Source organism: Myotis daubentonii, chromosome 6 (genome assembly GCF_963259705.1).
Source record: "Myotis daubentonii chromosome 6, mMyoDau2.1, whole genome shotgun sequence".
NCBI classification, from domain to species: domain Eukaryota; kingdom Metazoa; phylum Chordata; class Mammalia; order Chiroptera; family Vespertilionidae; genus Myotis; species Myotis daubentonii.
Genome location: NC_081845.1, coordinates 58524456 through 58533679, shown reverse-complemented (window position 1 = coordinate 58533679; position 9224 = coordinate 58524456). Strand labels below are relative to the sequence as shown.

Genomic DNA, 9224 nt, shown 5'->3' with positions numbered 1-9224 from the left:
TTTTATGAGGTGTATGTGAGGGAAGCTGGCAGTAAATATGAGGAGTGGCTCTTTCATAGATGTAGTGCTAAGCACAGATTCTATCTACACCAGGACTTTCAATGGTTTAAACATCACAAATATGTCTTATAACAGCCTAGGCTTACCAAGTTCTCATACTACTACTATTGATAAAGTCCCCCAAATCACACAAAGAAAACACTTAATAAGTAAATAAATGGATGCCCTCTGGAAATCTGAACAGGTGAGATTCTGTTAACTGCTAGTCAAAGGGTGATTTCTTTGCACCCAGTACACATTCACATAATACAACATATTAGATCCTATGATTGCTCTTCCACTTCACCTTCAAATAACACTTACAGAACCTCAAACAGATTATATATAACCACTGAAAACTAAATCACAGCCATTGGGCTACTCATGAAAACCAAGGACCACTCAGGGTTACTAGAGCCCCATAGTGCAAATACATGAGTCTCTACTTACACTGGAAAATAGCTCACTTCTGAGTTGCTTAACACTAAGTTAGTGCCTAGATTAAAAAAAATTGCCACCCATTAACTAGACTCTTTTGGAACTGACAGTCAGAGATGAGCTGGCTAAAAGTTGGACATTTTAACTTACTGTACTTCAATCAGAAAGTTGATGAGGGCTGTTCTACTCCAAATACTGCCCGTCTTTTCTCATGGATACAGGTTGAGATCTAGAGGACATGATCTCTTAGCCAGCACAGACACCAAAGATAACAGACACACATAAATAGAAAAAAATAACTTCTTTTTATTTACAAAAAAGAAAATCCAAATATTGGATGCTGTAAACAAAATTCATAATCTGTTCCCTCTAGCACTGATTCAAACATGTCAGTTTTTAAGAGTCCATTCTCCATCAACTCCTTTTCTGCCTGTGACATAGTCTGAAGTCAAAAATATTCCAAAGGAGTGACCCTAGGTGCAGCTTGCTGCAATAGGATGTCTCAGAGCAGGCAGTGGTTGGAGCGAGGCTGGAGAGAGAGAGAGAGCCAGCGGGCAGAGCCTCCTCCATTCCACAAGGCTTTGCAGCAAATCTTGCCAAGTTACCTTGACTCCTTCCAACTTCGTACTTTTACCACACACTTTGTTAGCAAGCCATTATTACAACAAAATATTACAGAGATTCTTTCTTAGCACTGAAAAGGCTATGCTATAAGAAATCTTAAAGAAAGATTATATTCAAATAGGTGCTATATATGAAATTACCTTTTTTTTGGCTTTTTGGTTTCATCTAACACACTTTGTCTTCAAATAACAAAAAAGCATATTTTTGAACTGATAGCTTTCAACATAATACATGTGATTTACAGGATAGTTCACAATATTTACTTGACAAGTATTGCACTGAAAACAACTTTATGCACAGTAAAGCAACCAACAATAAGCAAACATAAAGGGGTGGCAAAAAACAGCATGTTCACTTTTCTTTGCATTTCTCCCTTGGCTTGGTTTACAGATAGTCTTCCATCTTGCATTTTTTGGGAGCCATGCTAAAATAGTCCACCTAATACCAAAGTGAGCAGATGCTTGACCTCATTTCTGGAAGGGAAAAGACTTCTTGAGGCAACCATATTTACTGCAAACGAAGTAAACTTTTTAAAAGGGCATTGTCACAGAGTAAGTGTTTGCTGACATACCAGCCTGGATAGATGAGAAGAGCCTCCAGAAGATAAAACTTCTTCCTATTTAAAATAACAGCACACTAGGCCAGATAAACACAAAAGCAAGCAAATCACAGGCACTAATCAGGAGTTGAGAGCTGTTCTTTTCTCTGACCTATACACACGGATCTTTGTCAGCAAACATTCAAATTTTTAGGCCACACATCCATAAAGAGAGACATATATTCCACTGTTTGTTGAACTACATATGCACAAGACTATAGTACATACAAAAGAGAAATAAATTATATAAACTTTAAAGTAAATACTGAAGGTTGTCTTGAGCACAACCTGTTCTATCTGAATGCCAGGGGCTGGCACTTCCAATTATGCTACCAACCCTGGAGTAAGCAAGAAAAGAACATAAATATTTGAGAAAATAAATGAAAATTGTATTTTCAAATAAGGCCCCTGTAAACAAAAATCTGTCATTAAATTAACAACAGGTTGTTGCTATAGAAGAGCCAGAGATCTTCAGATTCTTTTCAAAACAGTGGACAACTCACTTGTCAAGAGTTAGGATGAGAAGGAAGATGGCAGATTACGGGCTGCTCAGACGTTCCCAAGCATTCCCTAGTATTCTTTCAGAAAACTTCCAACCGGGAAGCAGGCAGAGCTCTGGTTTCTTATAGATAAGTATCAGGCTTATTCTGAAAATGGAATATTTTCTGGGGATTCACAATTAATTTTTCAAACTCAAGGCTGGAGATAGGGAGACTGAGCCAACATGGGAGAAGGAAGAGTCCCCTAGGAAACGGTAAGTGGCAGTGCAGTAGCTGTTACAGCTTTGTCAAATTCACAGGGAAGCTGCTACAGCAAACCCATCAAGTTCCTGTTAGGGCTTCAAAGAAAGATGTGTGAAAGGTAGTTTGGGTGGATTAATTTGGCATCTGAGTGATGTCCAGAAAACCATAAACAAATTACACTGCCATGTAGGATGATGCTATTCTTTTCCCCAGCCCCTCTTTAACAGATCAGATTTTTAAAATCTCGTTGGTTCTTCATAGAAATTATCATAGTAAGCAGTCATCCACTAGAGTTGACAGGGATTATGCGGCTGTTTCACAATACAAAGGGAAGATTTTTTATGTGTTAGTTTTGTTTTTAATAAATTCATTTTCAGATACCAGTGTCCAAAGGAATTTAGAGCTGGGAGAAGGAATGGTGTTAGGATTAGCTGACATTGAACTGAAATAGTAATGCCAATTCATTTCACAAAGCTATAAATGGCTTCTTGAGAAAGAGAAAATAAAGTTGGATTTGATTCAATGCAAAGTGATTGAATTTAAAATACAGTACTAACTATTTAAATGCAGTGTGACAACCAGATCAAAGATGTTTCATATTGGCATGAATTTATAAAATTTTATATATAATATATATATCTCATATATAAATTTTAAACAATTGTGCAAATACTCTTTAAAAGGGATCATTTCACATTTACTAAATTCTAGTGGTCTTAGAATGCAGAAGGCATTCATTAAAATTTTCATTTAAATATTAATAAGTAGTGTTCAGATCACCAGAAATTCTTTTTAGGGATTTAAATAGACTATCATGGATCCAGAATCTACTGGATTATACACTGTGGAAACATGCAAGTAATATAAAAAACAATAAAAGGGTTCAAACTGTCAAAATGGCAGTTAAATATAAAAAAAAAAGAGTGCTCTACCAAACAAATATTCTCCCATTTTTGGAATTCTATGGTTCACACACAGACAAAAAAAGGGAAAAAACACTCACTAAAAATGTATAATCTCTGTACTTCCTATCAAATATATTACTTGTTTTCCTCCTTCATTTGCTTTAACATTTTTAGATGTGGGTTTTAATTCATCACTGCAATATGCCCACGTCTCATGTCATCCTGTTGAAACATAAAAGCACAGTATTTAAACATTTCCTATATGCTACATTAGACCATAGTCAATGTGTTGTGTGAATATATTCATATCCCAAATATGTCTATATACACACATAATATACATACACATGAACCTATAATATCACACCAACAATGTTAGCTTTATACAAGTATTTGCCAAGAAAAAATAGGGCATTTCTTCCACCATTCACAAGCTTATGCTGTTTTATTTCTTTAGTCCCTGATAAAACAAAATAATCATTAAACCATAAAAATTTTTCACTTCAAATTTTCAGAAGGCAACAGGCACTTTGATGTATATTGGTGTGTAACAAATATAGTAACTCTTTATATATTCTACTATATCTCTTCTACTTGGGTATTTTTATCTGTTAAATCTTTGGTCCTTGAACATACTTTCCTTTCTACAGCTGTTTTTGCTTGCATTTGCACATTTTAAAAATGCAAACTAAACACGCAGCTGGAAATAATGGATTGTGTCATCGTAAGTTCTGCTGTTTGTTGTGAAAACTGCATCAACCTACTACTGTTCATTTGGAGTAAGCCATTTCTGTTAACGCAATAGGATAGTTTCACAAAAAGCACTTGCTACAAGCTTCAGATAATAATCCCAGTGTTAGAGTTTCCCTTCTTCCTGTATTATTACTATCTGAACTCCTGATTTGATAATTAAGTTGGGGTGAGATATTTTTTCCTCTGTATTTTCCCTTTTGTGAATTCCAACTTATAAGAAACTCCCCCCCCCCCCCCCGCCACCCCCTACCCCATATGGCAAAGCTATGGGAGCAAGGTACTGCAAACCCATATTGTCATCAAGCATTTTTTCCCCTTGTTATTTTAGGAGAACCTGGTTGTTTTCAATGACAGGTCTCTTTTGTTTCAGAATAGAATCTTATTGGGTAGGCAGATTTGGTGCATGGGTTGATGGTGGGTGGGGATCATTTTAAGATCATGCTCCCATATCTATGAAAGGATCCACAAACTTTGCCAAGCTTAAAATCAGGAGCAGATCATCATTATACAAAACACATCCCTAATCAGGGCTGGGTCACGCAGCCTTTTTTTTCCCTTCTTTTTTATTTTTTTCTATCTTATCTGAAATGGCTTCCCCCACAGGACATTTTTAAATGATTTTTAATTGCAGGGCAGCCAAGTAGAGTATGTCTGTTGCTGGCATGTGAATACTGGCTGGACCTGTGCAATGTAGTAATTGCTAAAGTTGGCATCTGCTACATAGGGGGCCGGCTGGTAATAGCAAGTGACATTAGCCACGTTAGGGATGACATTTTGGTCAGCTAGCACCCGGATAGCCAGCATTGTGATAAGGTTTAAAGTCTGTCTTCTTTCATGTCCCATCAGGCACACTGTACTCTCATTCACCACTCCATGAAGGGTCATGAGATAGTCATACTTGCGGTCTTCCAATCCCACAAAGTGGTTCTGTAAATAGGACTCCAGTTTTCTCTGCTGCTCTCCAATGTCTGAGAAGTCGATGAAAAACCTGGAACACATATACCTCTGAAGGGTCTTGATCTCATCAGAGGCGGGCCTAAAGCCCCTTACTAAAAGGTTGCAGTACTTCAGTAGGCCTCCTCCTCTGATTTCCTCTGGGTTCCTCGTGGCAATGATCTTATTACAAAGGTGATCAAAGGCTTCGTGGAAATCGCCATAGACGCTCTCACCGATTATTGTGGGGTGAAATGTTTCAGTCATTGGGTTCTCTGAGCATTCGTAAAAGAGGAGAAGAGAGTCTAATTTGATTTGAAAAGAATCTACACTAAATTCAAACTGCCTCCGGAGGGAATCCACAAATTTCAGTTCCACATTTTTGCCACTGTTGTTTGACAGGGATATAAGACTCCATCGGTCAGAGTCATTGCACACTTTAACCATTTTCTGCACATAAGCTTCCTATAATTCAAAAGATAAAACAAGAAGATGAGCACACCTAGCAAAAATAATAAGTAAATACATCCTCCTCACAGATGACATTTACTTTGCTCCTTCCCTTTTGTTTTGTCAAGTTTCAGCAAAACACTACCTACAGGCTTAAACAGTCTTCTGAAAACAGGAAAAAAAATACATTTAACGAGTGGTTTTACTGTCTGGGAAAGAGAGGAGAAATAATAGTTTGAGGCTTTTGGCAGATGTAGCACAGTACTAAAGGGTTCTGTTGTCATGTCTGACTTCTGAAATGTTATTTTTTGAAAATGGCCTAATAGGTACAATATTCACATAATATTCAAAAGAAAGAAGAGCATTCAGAGAAAAGTTGGTCTGCCTCTCCTTCTTGTCTCTAGTCACTCAGTTCTCCTCCCCCTGAGACAACAGATGAGATCAGTATCTTGTCTGTCCCTCTAGGGGTGTTGGGCAGTTGCAATAAAAATGAACTATATTAGGACATTCTGGGAGGCCGATTCCTCAGACAATTTTAACTAAATGTGTAAAATGCGCTTTGAACCAAAGAGAGGTGGTTGGGGTGGGGGGCACACTATATCCTCAACACATGAACAAACCCAGAGAAGCACCACGTCTATCTTAAACACAGGGAGTCAGCTGAATGCAGCTAGGAAATCTATTCACATTTTCCAACGCAATAAGCTCACTGGCTTGGTTCTGCTTCAGGCTGCTATTTTCCCAATGACTTACAGCGGTTCTCAACCTGTGGGTCGCGACCCCTTTGGCGGTCGAACGACCCTTTCACAGGGGTCGCCTAAGACCATCCTGCATATCAGATATTTACATGACGATTCACAACAGCAGCAACATGACAGTTATGAAGTAGCAACGGAAATAATTTTATGGTTGGGTCACAACACGAGGAACTGTATTGAAAGGGTCAGAAGGTTGAGAACCACTGGCACATACAATGACTCAAAAAAAAAAAAAGATTGAAATCATTTCATTCTTCCACTTAGAATCTACTCTGGAGAAGACTCAAGCAAGGAATGCCAAGAGTTAAAAAATAAGGAGAAGGAAAGGGGGGGGGGGTCAGAGGAGGAAGCAGGAGAGTTGTGGCGCGGAAGCCCCAAGTTAAGTAAAACACTGGGCATCCTCCATGCACCTTAGGTTACTCCTTGCAAAGAATCAAAAGCAAAATAAATAAGCGCACCCAGACCTGTCACGGCCATAGATTTCTTTCACGGCATCTTCTCTTTGCCCCTGGCCCCTTTGACCCCCTGCCCCCCGCCCCCCCCCCCGGGGCGGACCCCAAGCCCCGGTCGGGGTGACTTTACCTTGAGCGTGAGCGGGGTGATCTTCTCTTTGTTCACCCCTTCGGGCAAGAAGTCCAACAGGCAGTCCAGCACGACGTCCTTCACAGTCTGAAACTCCTCTTCCCCGCGCAGGTCGGCGCAGAAGATGAGGTCCAGGTCCTTGTAGCCCAGGCCGCTGTCCTGGTGCAGGACGTGGCTGGCCGCCGAGCCGTTGAGGCGCACGTCGCGGACGCAGATGCTCCGGTCGGCCAGGCGCCGCCGCACCACCTTCACGATCAGGCTGGGCTGCAGCTCGAGCGTCGGGAAGTTGCCGCGGCCGTGGATCGGGATGGTCTCGCTCAGGATGCCGTCCAGCCGCTGCACTTGCTCCCAGTTGAGCACGTTGCAGTGCGCCGTGGGGCTGTCGCCGTAGTCGGAGCCGGGCTCGTCGAAGCCGCAGCCGCCCACCACGTCGCTGCCGCCGCTGAAGTCGCAGCCCAGGGGCATGTAGGGGCCGCCGGCCAGCTCGTCCTCGGCCATGGCGAAGTACCCTTCACCTTCCGCCATGAAGTGCCCGCCGAATGCCACTTGGCCCTGGTCAGTCCTAAAAGGGAAAAAAAGCGGGGGTGGGGTGGGGGAAGGAGCTCGGTCAGGCGGCGGGCGGCCACAGGCGCCCAAAGAGGAAAGAGCGCGCCCCCTGCCCCAGGGAACCCCTTCCCCGGCTCGTCCCTGGGATTCCTCAGAGACGCCCCCTCCTCAGACCCCGCCGTCCCCAGACCCCGCCGTCCCCCGCCGCGCCCCGCAGAGCAGCCCCGCACCAAAAGTATCTCTGATGCATCTGGAAAGCGCAAGCGGGAGTCCCGTCTGTGTCACCTGGAGACGGCCGCCCCTTCTAGGAGCGCCGCGAGCAAAGCGACTGCGAGCGAAGCCGCAACACTTCCAGGAGCGGCGAGTGCGCTCCCGGCCGCCGCGAGCGACTCAGTCCTTCCCAGACCCCGGCCGCCGGCGCCGGCCAGTCCCGCCCCTCGCCCCCTCCCACGCCGCTGCCGCCTCAGCCGCGGTGGTCCCGGAGGTGGCGGCTCCTGCTGCCGCCCCGCCGCACGCGCTCCTGTCTCTGGAGCTTTAGCAGTTGTGCGGGAAAAATGTCTTCAGTACTTTTTTTATACCGGGCCTCCCCGCGCTTCCGGGGCCCGGCGCGGCGCGCTGGCCACACCCCCTCATCTGCATAGGGCGCCGCCCCCTCCCGGCGGACTGTGCCGGCCGCCGCGCCAGCCAGCGGTCCCTGAGCTCCCGGCCGGTGGCCCTGTGTGCGCGCGCGCGCGCGTATATAGATGCGTGTATTTACACACATTTGACTTATGGGCAGTTCCCCGCCCACAGTCTTTCCCCACGAGGAGACACTCAACACGCCTCAAGGGTCCCAAGTGGCCCTCAAAAATAGGACCGCAACTAAAATCCCGCAAGTGTAGAAAGTTCCCACACATGAAACGGTCGCCGGATACCGCGCGTGGTCCCAGCCTCCTGACGGGCCCCGAGGTGCTCCACGACCCGCGGAGCATCGCTCACACCTGGGCCGTTGACTTCAGTCACAAGCCCGGGCCTCGCGCACGCCTGCGTCCACTTGTCCATGCAAATCAGTCTCCGCGCCCGAGGGGAAGGGCTCGCTCGCTGGGTTCGGCTCCCTGGGTTTCGTTTCTCGTTTCTCGAAACCTCGGGAAGCGCTGGGAGCCCGAGGCGCGCCCGGGGAAGCGCGGGGGCGGGGCCGCGAGCGTGCGTCCGACCCCAGCGCCCCAGCAGCTGGGGGGCGCCAGGAGCGGGGCGCCGGCCCGTGCGCGTCCCTGAACGACGCCTCGGGGACTCGGGCGGCGAGCGCCCCCGGCCCGGGGCGGGCAGCGCGGCCCTGGGGCGTCCGGCGGCGGTGCTCTCTCCGAGAACCCAAGGCGGCGCAGCGCGTTCCTCACGCCGTGCGAAGGTTTGTCTTTTTCACGTGAATGTCAGTGCGAAATGATGTCGTTTTCCCCCCAAACGTGACAGAACAAGTGTAAAGGGTAAAATAGCGTCTCCCCACCCCCACCCCAGCTTCCGTCGCCTCAGCAGCGCGGAAGGAGTGTGATGGTCACCCCCCCTGGACTCGCACCATCTTTGCTAGAAAGCTCCCCCCTTCCACCTGGCCTCCCGTTCCGGCCGCTCCCGGCCTCTTCCCCAACAAGGAGTAACTTTCTTTCCCGCGGCGTGGAGGCTGGGAGACGCTGGGGTGCGGGCTGAGCGGGGCGCGCCGGGGGAGGGGAGGCGAGGCGGAACGTGGCCTCCCGCGGCCCACGCCACCCCGCCGCCCGGCTGGAGGGGAACGGTCCGCCCCTTTGAACTGGGGGAGCCCGGGGAGCCAGCGCCCACCCACCAACGCTGCGCGCCTTGAGGGGGCGGGGCGGTCACCCCGGGAGCA

At 46.5% G+C, this 9224-nt stretch overlaps 1 protein-coding gene across 3 annotated transcripts; it reads right to left on the bottom strand.

The window, feature by feature from the left end:
- Nucleotides 1–763: 763 nt before the first annotated feature.
- Nucleotides 764–7922, bottom strand: TENT5A (terminal nucleotidyltransferase 5A). Of its 3 annotated transcripts, XM_059701115.1 has the most exons (4): nucleotides 7600–7922; nucleotides 6824–7385; nucleotides 4999–5498; nucleotides 764–3569 (listed from the first exon to the last, which is right to left on the bottom strand). In XM_059701115.1, the coding sequence occupies exons 1-4, from the start codon at nucleotides 7617–7619 to the stop codon at nucleotides 3560–3562; spliced, it is 1092 nt and encodes a 363-aa protein (XP_059557098.1). In that variant the 5' UTR covers nucleotides 7620–7922; the 3' UTR covers nucleotides 764–3559. The 3 variants fall into 3 exon arrangements, with proteins under 3 accessions (XP_059557098.1, XP_059557096.1, XP_059557097.1); XM_059701113.1 differs by having other exon boundaries at nucleotides 764–5498; nucleotides 7600–7918; XM_059701114.1 differs by having other exon boundaries at nucleotides 764–5498; nucleotides 7655–7917.
- Nucleotides 7923–9224: the final 1302 nt, after the last annotated feature.

Excerpts from the sequence above, each read along its gene's own strand:
- TENT5A (XM_059701113.1), bottom strand. The coding sequence starts at position 7,619 with ATGCATCAGAGATACTTTTG. Across the intron at positions 7,386-7,599 it reads ATGCATCAGAGATACTTTTG|GACTGACCAGGGCCAAGTGG; the intron begins GTGCGGGGCTGC and ends TTTCCCTTTTAG. Across the intron at positions 5,499-6,823 it reads TCACCCCGCTCACGCTCAAG|GAAGCTTATGTGCAGAAAAT; the intron begins GTAAAGTCACCC and ends TTTGAATTATAG.